At 40.1% G+C, this 19,250-nt stretch overlaps 1 protein-coding gene across 1 annotated transcript in view; it reads right to left on the bottom strand.

The window, feature by feature from the left end:
* The window catches only part of rasgrf1 (Ras protein specific guanine nucleotide releasing factor 1), a 28,781-nt gene that overhangs the window by 4,897 nt on the left and 4,634 nt on the right, over positions 1 to 19,250 (bottom strand). Inside the window, exons 3-21 of the mRNA XM_023290586.3 lie at positions 18,922 to 19,069; positions 16,163 to 16,255; positions 15,828 to 16,081; positions 11,791 to 11,870; positions 11,419 to 11,612; positions 8,573 to 8,682; positions 7,598 to 7,716; positions 6,992 to 7,152; positions 5,672 to 5,735; positions 5,235 to 5,377; positions 5,018 to 5,100; positions 4,683 to 4,931; positions 2,727 to 3,097; positions 2,520 to 2,639; positions 1,396 to 1,566; positions 1,195 to 1,301; positions 767 to 879; positions 604 to 664; positions 81 to 184 (exon numbers count right to left, since the gene is read on the bottom strand). Coding sequence (XP_023146354.2) covers positions 81 to 184; positions 604 to 664; positions 767 to 879; positions 1,195 to 1,301; positions 1,396 to 1,566; positions 2,520 to 2,639; positions 2,727 to 3,097; positions 4,683 to 4,931; positions 5,018 to 5,100; positions 5,235 to 5,377; positions 5,672 to 5,735; positions 6,992 to 7,152; positions 7,598 to 7,716; positions 8,573 to 8,682; positions 11,419 to 11,612; positions 11,791 to 11,870; positions 15,828 to 16,081; positions 16,163 to 16,255; positions 18,922 to 19,069 — 2,745 coding nt within the window. The remainder of the gene's footprint in view (positions 1 to 80; positions 185 to 603; positions 665 to 766; positions 880 to 1,194; positions 1,302 to 1,395; positions 1,567 to 2,519; positions 2,640 to 2,726; positions 3,098 to 4,682; positions 4,932 to 5,017; positions 5,101 to 5,234; positions 5,378 to 5,671; positions 5,736 to 6,991; positions 7,153 to 7,597; positions 7,717 to 8,572; positions 8,683 to 11,418; positions 11,613 to 11,790; positions 11,871 to 15,827; positions 16,082 to 16,162; positions 16,256 to 18,921; positions 19,070 to 19,250) is intronic.

The raw sequence follows: 19,250 nt of genomic DNA, 5'->3' as shown, positions 1-19,250 counted from the left end.
AACAGAGCAACAACATGCGAATTAGTCTGTGAGTTCTTCTTGGCCACAGATGAGAACAGCTGAGATGTGATGACACTCACTCATAAGGGATGACCTTAAACACCACGTGATCCAGCAGAGTGAGCTGCTCGGCAATTTCCAACGCAGAGTGGTTCTCAAAGGGCTCAGTCTTCCCTCCTCCAACCTAAGAGAAACAAGAACGCCCAAAAATCATTGCAGAAATACTCAATGTTAGACAGTTTCATGTTGGCAAATGGCACAAGGTCCAGCTGTGTTTTTGTCTGATGGGGATAAAGGTGGATATTTGCATATATCCGTTAGTCTCGTTTGTTCGTCTAGTGTGAACTTGTTCAAGGGATTCTACATCTCATCTGGCCTAGGATGGATGGATGGATGCTAGTCTTGCCACTTGTAACTGCTCCATGAAGTCACTGGCTGTACCTAAATCACTGTATACACTAACAATCCTATAATGTAATGCTCAGTTTGCTAAACTCACTGCTCACTACTAGGTTAAATACTGAGTGTTCATTATCCAGGGAATACTGAATAAAGGGGTGATTTCGAACAGAGCAACAAACTGCAGCTACCGACTTCACTCACCAGTTGTGTCACGTCTTCCAGGGTGATCTGATTGTCACCGTGATCTTCCTGAGTTAAAGTCCTGACAGGCAGGGAAAGAGAAGGTCAAGCTCTGGAAGATGTAGGGCACCATGAATCCGTTAAATACAATTTAATCCCACAATCAAACAGCACACGGCGGCACCTGATGATGTTGGCTGCTGCTTTCCTCTCCTGGGTCAGCAGCTCAGGGTCATGCATCACTTCCTCCAGGAAGGCAATAACCTTTGTCTTCAGCTCGTTGTTGCTCTCAAAGTCCTTGGGAGGCACAGACAATAAATACTGAAGAATTCTTTTTGTTGCTGGCCATACTTAAGCAAAAACTCCCTAAAACAAGTTGTTATCAGTTTTTGACAGTAGATTTTTCATGCTCTTGGTCTTTTAGTGATAAAATATATCCCAAAGTGACATTCAGGAGCCCTTTTATACTATAAGGCTGTTGGACGCTCCATAGTACAAGACTATAGAGAGTAAATGTGACATACTAAATGAATATATAGAACGCCGGTAGTCTTCAAAGAATGCCAGTGTTAATATCATGGTTAAATTAAGGTGTCCTGAATGCTGTTTTACCGGAGAGTGTTTGGACACCCAGTGCCTCAGCACATTCAGGACTCTGTTGGTTGCTGCTCGTCTGATCACAAACTCTTTGTCTCCATTCCTCTGATCTGTTGGAAAACCTGCAGAAAATAAATGATATGGTTATGGTACAAGCTGGTTATGATAGCCTGTGAATGAAACTGCGCTTTACGAGACAGTGATCGGTGTGTATACCTGTACTGGCGAGGGACATCCGTCGGTATTTTTCCTTGGTAGGGGTGCCCTCATTGGCTCCAGCTGTGGCAATAGCGAAGGCAGAGGCAGCAGACAGGGCACTGCGGTTGTTGTCAAGCTCTCGACATGAGGACATCACCATGCCATTGTTGTAGGAAAAAAGGGAAAACTCTATAGACAAGCACAGTTAAAAAAACAGACAATAAGCATCTAAAACTGGTTGCATATCTTGTTGAGCAAAGGAAAATGAATGGACGGCTAGAGCAAAGATATAACCATTTTTCACATTGTACATGACTTAAATTTAAACAAAAAGCTGCTGGTAAAATGTGGATAACTGAGTATCGGTATAGTCTGCAGAATGGCCTGCATTTCCTTGCAAAGCCTCCACTAGGGAGCACTACAGGCCAACCCAACAGCTTCTCTCCAGACTTTCCTTTACAAGAGGCTTTGATATTCAAGATGGTTGCAGCTAAATATAGCCACCAAATATCAGCATAACAGAGGAATCAACAGATTCTCTGCACTCTGCTATGTTTAAATCCTGGGAACATAGACAGATCATAAGCAGCTAAGAATCCTACACACTGCTTCACGATTTCAGTTAATTCACGTGTTTGAGAGCAGGCTTTGCTTTCAAAATCTATTGTGCAATTTTGCCATGAGATTTAGAAGGCACATATAATCTTGGCTCTGGTGAAACAGCCTCATTACTGGGGGCGGCAGGGAAAACACGCTCTTGATGTAGTTGCTATGACACAAGTTTCCCTAACACCCACTGAAGCCAAGCTTTGGCTTTCCCCACATGTTCACAGCTATCGACCAAATGATATTTTATGTTTCTTATGCTTCTCAGTGGCATGTTTTTCTTCCACACGAAGCAATTAATCTGCCATCTCTGCCACCAACAGACAGTAAAAATATTCCCAATTGCAAACTCAAGAATATTGTGAGCTGCAGGCTTTGCTTTTATTATGTGGTCTGGTTCTGTGATTAAATGAAAGCGTAGAGGGCAGTGCAGTGAGGCTCAGACAGTGGTGTGAGATACAAATGGCATGTCAGTGTACAGTTTACAAGCTTGGATTTGCATTTATGTCATCCTGCGAGTCCAGATCATAGCGTACCTGAGGAGTTTTTGCATTTGATGTTTTTTGGTGTGGTTGGAGATTTGGTGGGAGATGCTTCCGGGTCTCCGTCATCACTCTGGTTTTGATCATTGTCACTTTCTTCTCGTACGGAGAGATCTGTATCATAACAGGCAGTGAGGTCATTAAAAACATTATTACAGCAAAGCAAAGTTGGAAAAAGTAGTTTTAGAACAGCTCACTTGCCTTGTTTACACGCTGAGGTATCCTCCACCTTGTCCTTCTTGTCCTCGCCCTCGTCAGAGATTTTGCTCGAGATCGGGCTGGACACGTACAGTTTGTTGATGTCCAAGGTGGTCTTGCTGAATGGGGACATGGAGGAGTACATGCTTGCATAGCCATTTGAGGAGCAGCTGAGGGCAGCCAGGTCAAGAGCTTTGCCCCCAGTGATGATGGGGATGTTGAGAGACAGCTTGCGCCGGCGGTTTGGGGATGAGTTCTTGGCAATAGCGAGAGGAGGAGGGGAGGAGAACTTTCTGCTTGCCCTGGGGGAGCTGGGAGGCTCTCCATATAAGAGTTTACTGTTCTGGCTGCTGGCAAAGAATAACTCCAGGGACCTGCATCAAGGGTGGATACATACATTTGATTTTAGGTCACACTTCCTTTGATATGTGGTAGGCACACTCTATGCTTCAAGAGCTTAGCTTAACAAACAACACCTCCTAAATAATTTATGCAAACCAGCCCAGCAACCAGAAGTCTCTTCTGTTTAGAGCAGGATACAGGCTGCAGTGTTTCAGAAAACCTCTCCCACTCCCTGCCACCCTCCTGGCGACCTCACGGGTTCCCATAAATAGCACAGCGAGTGATAGTGCGCATGGCCACTGCTGACACAAGCAGCCAAGTGTAGGTGTCTCACGGTGACATGACAAGCGCCACGGGAGAGCATTCTGCAGAGCACGGACACAGAGAGCTCCCCCTGATCTGAACCCCACAGTGGGGCCCTTCGCTCTAGGCATGTGGAGCGACGCGTTAGCCCCAATGCAACACTCCGTCAATATTTCACACTATGGATCTCTTGCAGACAAGGAGAGCAAAAAAAAGAGGGGAGGGTGGGGTCCTGCAGCACTGAGGTTGGTTGCCATAGAGCGACGGAGCCCAGTTGAGACACTCCCAGGCAAACAGGAGGGACCGGACCCAATTACTGCTTCCAACCAGAGAACACATGCAAACACACAGTGATACAGAAGCATCATCGAACATGTCTTCCTGCACAGCTTCATCTGCTGCTTCTCTGCGCTCACATTAACCGACAAAACAAACTCCCTAAACACACACACAAAGCTTAGAAGATCAGTCTGAGCTGTTGGCTTCACATACAGCATCCAGACTGTAATTCTCTCACGTGACACTAACGACAAAATATGGGCTCTTGGTTCACCCTCTTCCTATCCATAATCTGAATCCGTGGAATTTAAATTTGCATTATGACATGACTTACTGCACATCTGTGCAGTCAAATTATATTTAATTTGACAAATAAAGCTTAACTTTGTGATTTATGGTGGGCCTTTCGTAAAGTTAGCCGATTTGCAAGAGACACGTTACGCAACAAACACTCCAAACCTTTATGTTCACAGCAATCATCCGACCATTTTTAAATGTATTTATATGCATCTTAAAGTCAGTGATTTCTTAATATTTGCTAAATCACAAGGAAACAACTGTACGGGTGCAGCAACTTCTTATTTCTATATTTGGTTGTGTTTTCTGTATTTGCAATTTTTTTTCTAAATGCTTGGTAAAGTTGTTTTCATAAATAACTTGTCTATTTTCAGTGCACTGACCTCTCAGAGTCACTATAGATTCCTCAGTCCAGTTTCCTAAATTTGCATGTGTATAAACAGAAAACGTTTTACAGTTATTATAATTAAAATTGTCTGTATAAAAGCAGAGATAAACAACTTATATGGTTGCAGTTTAAGCTAAAAGTTCAAACTGCAAGCATCTTGGCTCCAGCATATGCCTCACATTGATTAGAGGATGACAAAGCTTCACATCCTAATAAATCAATCTCATCTTTATGCAGTATGGCAAGGTCTGGACGGATGCCAGACACTTCAAATAAGATTTGTTTGTCTATTGGAAGTGCTGTCAACAACCTTGCAGCATTCAAGTCTGTCCAAATGTAACGTGACTCACCGAGCAGGGATGGCACTGATGGGCTTCTTGTAGATAGTGATGAGTTTATCCAGCACCACATCGGCGGTGGTGAACACGCGATAGGAGTGCAGGAAGGTGTTGAGGAAGTCGATTGAGAGGAAACGGAGATCAGTCAGCCTCTCCAGCAGGCGCTCGACGCTGGCGTAGCGGATCTGCAGCACCTTGCAGGAGTTCATCATCTTACTGAAGCGAATGTCCACATCATCGCAGTACAAACTTGAATCTGACCTGTTGACAAAATGAACATAAATCAGGAAAAGAAAAAAAAAACACCTGAAAGGCAAGAGAGAACATGCAAAAAAAAACAAGCTTACTTGATCATCTGTGGTACTGTGACTTTGGAGTTGTCTTCAAAGGCATTCATCATCAGGCCATTGCAGCGGATGTTGTCGATGCACTGCAGGACACATGCAGTTGAAGTAAACAGACAGGACAGGGGAAATGTTAGTGAGTTCTGTAACGTGCAGGCTTTCAGCCGACATCCTCGGCTCTTTGTCTGACTGCTGGGGATTGTGATGTTTGTTGACATGCCTGGCTGATGTCACTGGTCCATGCAGACTTCTCCTGCCTTGAGGAGGCCACCAGAATGACGGTGAATGACTGGCTGTCCTTTGGCTCCACGACAATCTTGAAGTCCAGGTGCTCCATGTCCTGGCCACTCTTGTCTGATTTAGCTTTCAGGGCAAACACAAAGGCTATATGTCATTTTTCTCTATAGATATAAGCAAACATACAGTAAACACAGACAAATACAGATTCTAATGTGTTACAGTAGCAAATTTCACCAAAAATAATAAACACTTAATGAAATACAGGACAATCACTCTGTCATCATGACACCTTCCAATTGTTCCAAATACTAATTATACAATATTAATACATTCAAGTGATCATACATTATATAAACCCTAATAAATAGTACATATGATGCATTTTTCTGTTAGCTCAGATATGAATTAAACACTCACACTCATCGTCTGTCCCCTCAGGGTCCTCCATAAGAGTGCAGTCTATAAGTGAGACTACTCCATTCTGCAAACAGCACACAATATACATTTAGTTTCTCTATTCCAGCCTCATTTCACTCAGCATCATTGTATAACACACCGTGCAATAACACAAAATAGTTCATTATCTGACCGCATGTGTGAATTATAGAATAAAAATTTCTCAACTTCTCAAATATACGTTAGTAAAGATACATTTGTGATTGTCAAAAAGGGCCCTTGCAGCCTCTTTACTTCTTAGATAGATAAAATTAATTTGGAGTATTAAAATTTATTAAAAATTTTAACTCTCTGAACCCCCAAATCACCAGCAGATTTGAAAGCAGGCTGTCATTACAAAATCACCAAAATTGCGCCATTTATCAGAGCTGCAAGCTGTAAACACAAAGAGAATTGGTTCTTCAAATACTCATCTGTAACATGCTATTCTGTCTGGAAAATTAACCAAATCTAATTTTAAAATTGTGGTGTTCTATCAAAATCACTTCATTCTGCACGTCTCATCTTGCCCAAGCCACAATCTGTTAAAGCTAAAAACTCTGTGCTCATCGTTGCAACTAAGAAGCCATGACAGATTCAGTTGTGACCAGCAGTGACATTAGAAAAACTCTGAATTTGAAACTGTACTGCTTCTTGTAGAGGAAAAGCATGAGTAATCTATAGTATTAGAACCGCCATTTTTACAAATATTGATAGTTTTTGTATTGACTTGGAAAATGTTCTACATGCTGATTTCAGTTTTTTCATTTTTTATAAGACAGAAATTCAAGTTTTGTTATTTCTTTTCTTTTGTGTGATTCAGCGCATTTTTATTGTATCAGACTGTGATGTGACACATGCTTGTGCTGTTTCCATAGAGGTGCAGGACTTCAAATATAATGAAAAATTAGCCTACAGTGAGTAAAAATGTGACATGAGCAGAAAACACTTAGAAACTCCATGTGGTTCAAAGGGTCAAAACATTTCACAAAAAGGTTTTACTGTAACTATTCAAGGCTTTATTTCAAAGCTTTAGGGCATCATCTTAGTTCCTAAACATCAATCACTCTCTGTATTATTGAGCAGTGTGGAGTAATAGTGCACCACCACTCCATTACACAAATCAAAGTGACATCAGTGTTAATGAGCCGATGTGTGCAGGTTTGTAGCTCCAATGGTCATCGCCCCTGATAAAAGCTACGACATCTCTAATCCTGAATCTTTCATCTGCCGTCGCTTAATCCTTTCAGTTGGGTTGCTGTAGGACTGTGACGTTGGAAATGAGGAGCAGCTCAGGCCCACCTTGGTGAGATGAAGCTTCCCCCCAGAACCTCTGGTGCAGATGATTAAATGCTTGGAGAAGAGGAAGCACTGCCTCTCCCCCTCCTTCTTTAGAGACAGAGAGCCCAGTCGCCCACGGGTGATCTTGCCCTTCTCGCTCATTGGCACCTGGATGAGAGACCCTGAATGTCGGAACAAAAGAGTGTGGCAAGGAGAAAGGAGAGGAATAAGGAGTAAGAAAAAAGAGTAAAACATCAGCAGAGAAGCTACTATAAATAAATGAAGTGCTTGTCTTGCCTTTCTCTGTCTACACGGCCAGTCACTTGTGATACTATACAAGCTACCATTTCTGTTTTCCTCATCCATCAAGGCCTGATGGGAACATTTGACATTTACAGTCCCAGATTCATCATCAGTTTGCCTCAGAACAGTCTAATTACAGTTGGAAATTCAAGACTTTGCATCTTTTTCCCCACAGAGAGAGAGAGAGAGAGGGGGATCTTTTTTTAAACTCCTCTCTCATTGCAGTGCTAAAGATGTGGCTGTCAGACATGTGGAGGGACAGGAAATCCCCCTCTGTTGAGATTCCAATGGATTGAAAGCACGGCACCTCAAGGTGGGAGTTACCTTGTCTTACAAAGGTCTGACTGGTGTCGAGGAGAATCTCGCAGCCCTCTACGATCATGCGCTCTATTGCCAAATTCTTCCTGATGTTCTCGGTCTCGCTCACCTCATCATGCATTATTCTGAGAAAAAGAACATTTCATGTTTTTATTTGGTCCTGATATATCAAACACAACACTTCACGAGCAGAAACGAGTCTTAAAGAAGGTCATGCTGTGGGCTTGACCTATCAGGATACGTACCTTCTGTCTTATCTTATTGATCAAGTATTTACATTCCCTTGAAACTTTTTTGTTATTATTATGAATAACATGGCAGGTATTTGTTATTTGCTAAATTCATGTGAGTGAACGTACACTAAAACACACAATCATTGTAAAACAACAGAGAAAATCTGGCAGCAAATCCTTTAAAAAAAGAGAAATGTATTAAAATTCAAAAAATGTAAAAAGGGTGATAGTGACAGCAAATATAACAAAAATACAGATTTTGATCTGGACATTATGAAACATTTTCTACAGTTTTTTTTTTTATAATGCTTTTGCCCTTATTTTTTTTTTTAGTTCATATTATCTGTAACCTAACATCTGTAAAAACTAATTACTTGCGATTTTTTAAGCCAAGCCCTTAATATACATTTTTTTTTCTTAAAAATAATGGCAAATATCCGTAAACTTTATCAGCTTCAAGGAAACATATTATTTGTATTTGTAAAAATACAGATTTCTTTATGTAGACATTAACAGTTTTGGTCTGTCTTTCTTTAGGAACAACATGTATATGAATACCTTTCTTCTATGATTTTACTAGATATTATCTGTAATTTAAAATGTGTAAATTAACCACAGATTGTTCAAATATACTATAGAAAAGACTTGTTTTCAGTGTGTCAAGTCAGGAAAAGAAGAACATCACTGTGTCGCCAACATCTAAATATTAAGACACCATACATGTCTTGTTCTTGATAAATTTGTATACCTGGAAAGCTCCTCCAGCTTAGATTTGGCGTAGTCCAGACTGTTTCTCTCCACATGTTCATGAGGTGTGTGGGCCAGAAGTTCATGGAGAGTAAGAATGTAGCGGGGAATCTAGAGAGACACAACAGAAAGCGACAGGGGAGTCACTTACAAGAGCTTACCTGCAAAATGTACACAACGCCATGGCAAACATACAAACACAGGAATGCACACGTGCCAGCATAATGAGCATTAGATCAGTGGAGAGCACAATCTACAGTCATCAGCAAAATTTCGTATCAACACAGCACAGCCTGCAGTCGGCCCCAGCAGAGCAGACTGTCAGGAAACTGCACGCCTTGCCAGAAAGGAGCCGTTATTAAAGCCTGAGCTCTGAAAACAACCACTTTTTATAGACATGAAAAACACAACAAGGATATTCTGAGCAACAAATGCCTGCTGTTTCTTATGTAAATCAGTGATGCTACAATATGGGTGTTTGAAGCCAAGTTCTGACTGAGCCACACTGGCCAGAATGCAGGCCAGACAACATTAATGGAAATGAATGCTTTGGTTAATGTGTAAATTAGTCAAATTTGATTACACTGGTTTTATTTAATCTTACAGTCGCTTAGTTCCTAATAGCACCCGCAGAGGGGATGGCAGGTTAACAAGCAGGATGTATTTTGGTCATTTTGCTAACAAGGGGGTCATGATTTAGTAGGAATGATATTTTTTGCATTTATTTTACACTGAAACAAATGTAAAAATGATAATGAGATTTTTGCTGTAGTCTGTACAGCATATTCTCTTTTGTCTCGAGAACGTCCTTTTGAGGCTGGGACATCTCCGTAGCAACACAATTAAATTATAAATCAATTATAATGGTTTGCAAATAGGAAATATCACAGTTTTAATACTATTCTAATTGTTTGTTTTCTCCTACTTTATACTGTTGTAAACTTAATGAGTATGAATAAAATATACACTACCATTCAAAAGTTTAGGGTCTCTTAGAAATGTTTTTTTCAATGAAGATAACGTTTAGTTAATCAGAAATACAGTCTAGACATTGTTAATGTGGTAAATGACTATTCTAGCTGGAAACAGCTGATTTTTAATGGAATATCTCCATAGGGGTACAGAGGAACATTTCCAACAACCATCACTCCTGTGTTCTAATGCTACATTGTGTTAGCTAATGGTGTTGAAAGGCTAATTGATGATTAGAAAACCCTTGTGCAGTTATGTTAGCACATGAATGAAAGTGTGAGTTTTCATGGAAAACATGAAATTGTCTGTGTGACCCCAAACTGTTGAACAGTAGTATACATTTCTGCATCAGTATACACTCAATAACCCATGATGGAACAGTGGAAACATGTTTTTAGAAAATTGTAGAAACTGATGTTCCTCATTTGAAAAAGAATTCAGACCCATAATACCAATAATTCAGTCATTTGTAAGAGCCTCTCTGGCATACAGTACAGCTTCGATTCTTTTTGGGTACCTCTCTACAAGCTTTGAACACCTGTATTTAGGAAGCTTATACCATTCTTCCTGGCAGATATTTTGTGGAGTTTAGGTCTGGACTTTGCCTGGACCTCTTGAGAACAGTCAGACTTGTCTTGAAGCCACTCCAGAGTTGTTTTTGCTGTTTGCTTCAGGTCATTGTTATGATGAACCATCATCTGCACTCTGGACCTCTGTATATTTGGCTCAGTTGGTTTTCCTGTCCCTCCTGGTGAGAAACATTCCCATAGTATGATGCTTCCGCTGCCATGCTTCACACTAAAGACTGTATTAGCCCTGAGAGACTTGTCCTGATAGTGCCTGATGGTCATAATGCATAGTGCCTTCACTCCTAATGCTCTCAGAGTCCTTTAAATACCACTTGGCAAACACCAGCAGGTTGTTATGTCTTTCATTCAAAGCGACTTCTATCTAGCTGGACTTTGACAAGATGGTAAACTCTTGGAAGAGTCTTGTCTTGGTGACTGCACACTTTAATTTGGTCTACGCCTCACCACAGTTTTATTGTAGTAGTCTACGATGAGTTTCGTGTACTTTGCGGCTCAGTTTAGGTCCTGGCGTGTGGTGTGAATTTTGAATTTTTACACACATAGGCAAATTATGTGCCATAGGTAGTCAGATTATCGACACAACATGTTTTTCTTTTGCTGTTTAGCTGCTTGTTTAAAAGGATGACCAGTTGGATGTTTAATAGCCTACGGTACCTAAAGCAGAAGTCTTGCTCACTTTAATCTTCAACCTAGCCTTGGACAGTGCAAGATGTTAAATGCAAATAAGGTCAGTTTGCAATGCCAAGGACATAAATGCTGTAATGTACTATAATTTTATGGTTCATACTTATCCCTATAACAAGCATTCAATACAATTTTGAGGTATATTGTAAGAATAGAGTAAATTGCTCAAAATGAAAACTAATGAACATACACATTACAGACACAATATAGAAAAATATTTAAGTATATTTAAAGAGTTAGCCTTGTAGAAGAAAAAAATCTGTCTGACATGAGGTTTAAGTTCTGAATTTTGGTGATAGCTTGTTTGTTTACACTTGAATCCCAGACAGTGCGTTTAAAAGATTTGCAGCTTTAAATATTCAGAAAACAATGTTACCAACTTCTTTACTGACAGCTACAACAGGGTATCATTGGCATAGCAATAGCCGCCTAGTATTAGGGTGGTGAAATGTATGGCCCAAGGGTAACATTTACATGGCCTTGGCTCAGGCGGCGAGAGCACAAAATTAACGACAAAATCTGGCTCCAGGCTGCACCTCTGCAGCAAACAAATGGGTCTGCCTTTATTTCTTGTGTATATCAGTGAGACAAATGAGCTAACCTGAAACATGGGGTAGGTGAGGAAGGTCTCCAGAGTCCTTTCCTCACAGTCAGGCTTGGCCTCATACTGCTTCAGCAGTTTGTCAAAGTCTCGGTTCTGCTTGCAGTGAGCCAGGATCTGCAGACTGTACTGGTGGTTCCTCACGAACTCCTGGTAGATGTTCAGCATTGGGAGCAAGATGTCGAAGAGGTCGGCTGTAGAGAGATCAATACCAAGACATCAGTGATACAAGCAGTGGGGAGGGCTTCATCTGAGGAGTAACTCATTATCACCTTAAATCATGCTTCACAGTCAGAGCAAATTTCAAGGTGGGAAAATTCTCACAAAAAATCATGAAGTTGACACAAAGACAGTAGAAAAGATGATACTTACCGAGCACTAATGTTGGCCAGCTTGCTATTCTGGCTTTTAGACCCTGGTAAAATATCTGATGTAGAAACATGATAGTTTCGCTGAAACAGAAAAGATATTGAAATCAAGAAATTGTAAAATATTAGTAAAAGTGCCTACAGAATACGGTCTTTATTGTAAATGGCTCGGGTAATAGTTATGTAAATAAGGAAGGATGGCTACTACATTTAAACTCAGCAGTTCTTCTTTTTATCTAAATATTTGAATAGACTCATTTATGTCCTAAAAGGACAACAAATTCACAGTCCTTATGCAAAATATCAGTCAGTAAAGTATGCAAGGTTTTGGAGAAGTCTTCGTGTTTGCTCTGTCATCCATTTGGTCGAATCAGAGGAAAAGTTGAATAATCACTTAAACCAGTAAGGCTGGTTCTGCCTTTATAATTTTCTCATATCTGTATTTTATCTACATATATCATTTTTATTTATGTTTATCAATATTTTTATTCCCACTAACCATTATGCGCTGTATCGCAAGCTCATGTCTTTACTGCCTAGCATGTAGCTCTAAGTGTGTATTTATTATGGGTCAAATTGTGCCCATTGATTTAAAGACAACTGTAGGTAACATATCTGTTTTTGTGGGATTTTGCTGGTGTAGGGCTGGTGTGAGTTTGCTGGACCTTTAAATGTTTCTTTTACTAGCATGATTTATTTGTTATATACACTCCCCTCCAAAAGTATTGGAACAGTGAGGCCAATAAAACATTTGGGTTTGACATCCGACCATGAATATGAGACAAGAGATCAACATTTCGGCTTTTATTTCCAGGTATCTACATCTGGATCTGATGTATAACTTAGAGCATGCGACTGACAGGTGTGTTTCTTTGCCCTGGTCTCTCCTATAACATTGATTATTCAAATGATAAATAGCACTCAATGTCTACGTTTAATTTCAGATTTGGGTTTTGCCTGAGCAGACTGAATCTATAGTTAGAGGTGTAACCAACATGAAAACCAGAGAGCTGTCTATGGGTTAAAAGAAGAGGTTAAAAGGTTAAAAGAAAATGGAAAATCAATTAGAGCTATTGCACAAACACTGGCCATAGCTAGTACAACCATTTGGAATGTCCTGAAGAAGAAACCAGTGGTATACTCAGTAACAGACATCAAACAGGTAGACTAAGGAAAACAGCAGCTGTTGACAATGGAGGCACTGTGAGAGCTGGAAAGAAAGACCCTAAAACAACTGTTAGTGACATCAGCAATAAGCTCCAGATTGCAGGAGTGAGGGTATCCCAATCTACTGTTCACAGAAGACTTCATGAACAAAAGTACAGAGGCTGCACAAGAAGATGCAAACCACTCAGTAACAAGAAGAATAGGAAGGCCAGTCTGGAATTTGCCAAAAAGTACAGAGATGAGCCTCAAAAAGTCTGGGACAAAGTTTTATGGACTGATGAGACAAAGATTAACCTTTACTAAAGTGATGTAAAGGCTAAAGTTTGGAGAAAGAAAGGATCTGCTCATGATCCCAAACATACAAGCTCATCTATGAAACACGGTGGAGGTAATGTCATGGCTTGGGCTTGCATGGCTTCTTCTGGGATGGGCTCATTAATCTTCATTGATGATGGAACACATGATGGCAGCAGTGAAATGAACTCAGAAGTCTACAGAAACATTTGGTGTACCAAACTGATTGGGAGATCCTTCATTGTGCAGCAAGACGATGCCCCAAAACACACTGCCAAAAGAACATAGGAGTTCATCAGGGGTAAGAAGTGGAAGGTTTTAGACTGGCCAAGTCAGTCTCCAGACTTCAACCCTATAGAGCTACATTTTACTTGTTAAAGAGGAGACTGATTGGAGGACCCCCCAAAACAAACAATTGAAAGAGGCTGCAGTGAAAGCCTGGAAAAGCATCACAAAAGAAGAATTCAAAAGTTTGGTGATGACATGTGTCACAGGCCTGATGCAGTTATTGCAAGCAAAGGATTTGCAACTAAATATTAAGTCTTATTCACTCTAATCCATTTCAAGTCTATCTGTTCCAATACTTTTGCTCACCTAAAAATTTGGTGTTGCTATCTTCTAAGTTCTGTATCAGATCCAGGTGTAAATACCCGGAAATAAAAGCTGAAGCTCTTCTCTCATATTCATCCTTTGTTGTCAAACCCAAATGTTTTCAGTCTACAGCAAAAATAAAGGAATTGGCCTCATTGTTCCAATAATTTTGGAGGGGGGTGTTTGTCATATAAGATGCATCATTTTATATTTGCAGTTGTAGTCTAAAATCATTCACCGGCCCTTTCTTCAATCAGAGACCAGCTAAAATACAAGTATCATTCCTTTTACAATATGAGAACTACAGGTACTTAACTCAATGCACAGTAAAGATCTGACAGTCTGACACTCATGCGGATGATGTTAAATAAAAAAAATCTATTTTGATGCACATATTTCCTTAAAGTATAATAGATAAAATCTGTGTTTCAAAGGGAAACAAAATACATTTAATATTAATGAAAGTGTTTATTATTTTGGAGAGTTCTGCTAACCAAAGCCAGGAAGGCTGCCCTCCGTCTGCATTTGCAGTAAGATGTGGCGTGAACAGGTTTCAACACAAATGCAATTTTGTGCCAAAATGGTCACCAAAATTGCACCGCACCGCCTAATCAGCATATCGACTGTCTCAGCAGTGCTTCTCCTCCTACCTCGGCACAAACATGTTTGTTTGGTGCCAGGAAATTACCAAACAGGTGCAGACACAAAAAATAGACTCAAGGAAAATAGCATAAACACTGTGTTTTCCTGAGCAATGGCTTCAGGCCTGCAGAACCCTTAGTAAACCCCTTAGTGTCATGGATTTGTTAAAACTAAACATTTATGACCAAACAAAAGAATGCATGAGTGAGCACCATAGTTTTTAGATTGATTATTTTTAAGGCATGGAGTGTACAAGTGGATATTTTAACTGTTGCAATAGTGAAAAAGGTCAAGAGACAACCAACACCTTCAAAATGAAAGTTTGTGTGAATTACTACTCTGCATTATGAATGTCAAATTTTAAGGAATACATTTCAAGCAGTGCTGCCAAGTGTACCATATTTGTCTTGCTTGTACAAAAATTCAGTCCCTTTGCATGCTGCACAAATAATTCTTAGACCCCTAAAATTGGCAATGATTTAGTCAGTTTCTTATTTTTTTGTGTCAACAACATCTCACGGAAAACTGACCAAGGATCCATATATTTGCTGTCCATGGCCTCTTATCAATGCTTTTACTGTATTTCACAAGTTATTTTTTGCAAAACCATAATTTTGTGCTCCCCTTAACCCCTTGACACCTGAATTTATTTACAATTAAATAAAAAACTTTTTTGTGTGTTTTTGCTTTCCAGCTGATGCTAAAATAAGTGGAGATTGTTAATGTATCTATTACACGTAGAACAGATATATAAAAATTAGGTCCCACTCCGACCGGTCCTACGAGAAACCAGCACTTGGAAAAGGTTCTGAGGTACGTCTTGAATGTGCACAGCCAGCATTGTGGGAATGGATACACTCTCTCAGCTTCAGTCTGAATGAAAGTGGTATGTTGCGAATTCACAACAATAAGCATCAAGGGGTTAAGATTGTTTGGGTATGGGTCATGGTACAAAAATATCAGCTAGAACCCATTTTGTACCATGTAGTCCTGAATAATCAGAGTCCACTGCAGTCAATTTACTAACTACTGGATATACTGTGAACCGCAGAACAGACCTTCTAGCATTCATTTAGACGTGTAACTAAGCTGACGGCACTGAATTTTGAATTTATGACTATTCCTCTTGAAATACTATAATTCTGCAGTTGTTGCACTAATAATTCTTCAACAGTGTCCGGCAACTCCGACTTCTATTGATTTCAAGACTTGCGTGCATATACATGTCCTTGTGTGATACAAAATTAAGGGTCTGCTCAGAATAGCACTTCTCCATTGCCTTACTAAGAATCTTTCCTGATAATTATATCGTTAAGCCAATCAGAAGAACTTAAAAAATGAGGCAACCTGTTGAGGAATATGCTGCTGACATCATCGTGGGTGATGGGTGGCTTCTTGGAGCTGGCTGCCATGCGTAGCGGCCTCAGGAAGTTGTTCACCAAGATATGAAGCTGCTGGACGTACTCTGCCTCCGAGTCCAACATGCTGAACACCACCTGGTTCCTTTTCCTCATGCTCTCTGCATGAGGTGAGCGGATATAATCCTGGATGATGGTCTTCCACTTCCTCCTGCAAATCCAGCCTCGCAGAAAACTTTGGACCTGCAGCAGACCGAGCACTCTGTCAACTTCTAAACACACGATACAAGAAATGAAGCGACCAGCTTAGACAAGATGCTTCACCTTCTTGATCTTTTTAATTTCTGAGTCATCGTCATTAGGCGCGGCTGCAGGGCTGGCGTGGATCTTCTCATTGTCTTTGAGCAGTCCAGCGATCTGTCCGGGAAGCAACCACAAAAGGCCCAATCATTCCCACTTACACACTTCATTTCTTCTCACTTACTGTAGCAGCATGTAAACAAAAAGACTGAGTCAACAGGACAGGACCTTTCAGCAGTGAAACATTAGCTTGACTAAACTAACTCTGTTCACTTGGCTGGTAACTCCGCATAGCGTTTATTTTAAATCATCATTATGTTAATCATTTAAATGCAATATGTAACTATCCTGCATACACGTTGCATGATGGGAGGTAAACAGGGTGCTGAAAAAATACGGACTGGAGTTGCCTTGAACTGTTTGAAGCTGCTGTAAGTGTCTCCATGTACTTTGTAGATATGGAGAGAGTTAATTGTCATTGCATTTCATAGAGGAGATGCAATATAAAGCAGCGTTCATGCATATTCACAGTGTAATTTGATTTCAAGCATCACATTTGCACATTAAAGTAAAATGACTATTTGATCTGAAGAATACAGCTGGGAACACATCCCTACTGGAGGCATTGTTTCTGAGAGGAGATGCAAAGTGGAGAGTGTTTGGCCTGAACACGACTCTCTCTGCGACGGGGCTGCGCTTCCATTTCTGTCCTCTCACACTAGCTTCCGCATATGAGACAAACAGAACAATAATCAGCATAATGCATCGTTCTCCCACTGGTTCAGCTGGTATTTGTTGTGCTGGCAGGTTGAGGCGAGGATGCAGGACGCAGACACATTTTGGAGAGGAATGAGAGTGTCATGTAAGAAGCAGTGGTAATATAGTAATATTGTGCCAGGGAAAGTCTATTTACAGCACGTCTGACTAATATTGTGTGTGGCTGCCACACATTTGCCTATAGATGGAAGATCCTGTAATCTCTGACTATTGTGTTGGAGTCAGAGAGGACGAAATCCTGGATATTTTACCAGTGCTTGCTTTAGTGTTGAAAGGATCGCCATCAGAAGACCCAGTTCAGGCAAAACAGATTCTCCTGAGTGTGGATCTGCTATCTCTATCTGTTTATGTCAGAAAAATATTTGTATTTTGATCTATAGTGTAAGTGAACACTAATAGTTGGTTTCTGCTGCTATCTGAACTTCTCATACAGATATGTTTAAATGCAAGTTACAATTAAGTGTCCATCCATCCTTTATCTATACAAGATTTAATCCTCATTAGGGTCACGGGGAGGCTGGAGTCTATCGCAGCTGACTTCGGGTCAGGTCACCTGTTTATCACAGGGCCACACATAGAGAAAATCACACTCACATTCACACCTACGGACAATTTAAAATTATCAATTAACCTCAGAATGTTTTTGGACTCAGCACCCGGTAAAAACCCACACATGCACAGGGAGAACATGCAAACTCCAAACAGAAAGATCCCAGGCCCAGGCCGGGACATGATCCGGGGATTTTCTAGCTGTGAGGCAACAGTGCTAACCACCGAGCTACTGTGCAGCACTACAATTAATTACATGAAACAAAAAAAATTTAAAAAATTTAATACTGACACATGATTTGTTGCCTGAACTGTTATCCTTGCCTTATTCTGGGCTTATTGGAAATTTAAAAGGAGTTTTAACAGCAACTTAAATGCATGATTTTTCTTGAAGTCTTTGAAGCCCAAAACATGCCAGCAGGTTTGAGAGCCATGCTGGGTTTTTTAGTTTTTTTTCCAAAAATCTCCAAAATTTCAACAATCTATTAGAGACAGAAACAGTAAAACAGAAAGAACTGTCGCATATTCAACTTTCCAACACAACTCATTTGTGACGTCTTGTTCCTTTAAGAAATATAACCAAATCTGACCTCAAAACAGTGATATTACATCAAAATCATTTTTATTCTATATGCTTCGTAAAATACAAAACAATCTATGCTTCTCTGCACAACCAGGAAGCTATGAGTGATTCAGCAGGAAGAAGAAAAAGTCACAAGACAAAAATTCCGGGACTGTTGGCTGAACTAGGATAAACTGCAGGCAGTGTTTCCACAGAGCAGAAAAGAGACAAGTATAGAATTTCATTAAAGATTGAAGTCATAAAATATCTATTGTATGGAGATGTCCTTTTGAAGTTTTTTCAATTTTTGGAAAATAAGTAATTAAAGAAATTAAAGTGTTTTTTTCCCCCTTTTTAGGATTTGTGGCATTACAACTGTGTCACACTACACAAAAGACATTTTGAGTTCTCTCTTCTTCTAGTTATTGCTGTGCTGTTTCTATAGAGGTGTAAGACTTTACATTGTAGTGAAAATGGGTCCACAGTAAGTAAAAACATGACAGGAACTAAAGTGCCCAGAAACTGCTTGGGGTTTAGAGGGTTAAATGCTGGATTTTGTGCATATAAAGGATGATGAAAATAGCCAGAATTGTTAATGATATGCACTGTGCAGACAGCAATCATCTGGTTTAATCTGATATTGATGAAAAAGTATTACTCTGATGATGATTATGAAACAAGATGTGAAGCTATAAGGAGTATTTTTTGGGATACTGGAGATCCTGACAGCTATAAAAAATGAATTTGATTGACAGTGTGTTTAGATTTGAGTTACATGGTTGTGTGACGTGTTTGGCGATTTGTGTCAATCTGCAGTGGACATGGTTGGCAAACATTATTATATATTTGTTCACATTGCTACTCTTGAGTGTAAAGAAATCATAGTGAATATTACCTCTGACTTAAGCCTTTCAATCTCTATTTCCCCATCTTCTATCTGTTGTCGAAGTTGCTTAGCAACTGTTTTCTCCGTCTCCACAATCTGAAGCAGATGAAGATACTTCTGCATGAGAGTCTCATGCTCGGTAGCCAAGTTTCTGTAACTGTAACACACAGACATACACAGACACACACACACACACACACACACACACACACACACACATGCACGTACGCACGCACATACAGAGTTTTGTACTGCAGTAATGAATTTCATCAGTGCATGTGGTTTCATCTTACATCAGAGCAATCAGGTTTGAACAAAGCATTTTTCTTCACGTCTCT

This window comes from Amphiprion ocellaris, chromosome 3, assembly GCF_022539595.1.
Source record: "Amphiprion ocellaris isolate individual 3 ecotype Okinawa chromosome 3, ASM2253959v1, whole genome shotgun sequence".
NCBI lineage: Eukaryota > Metazoa > Chordata > Actinopteri > Pomacentridae > Amphiprion > Amphiprion ocellaris.
Note: the sequence above shows the minus strand (reverse complement) of the source record. Positions and strands in the feature narration are given on the sequence as shown.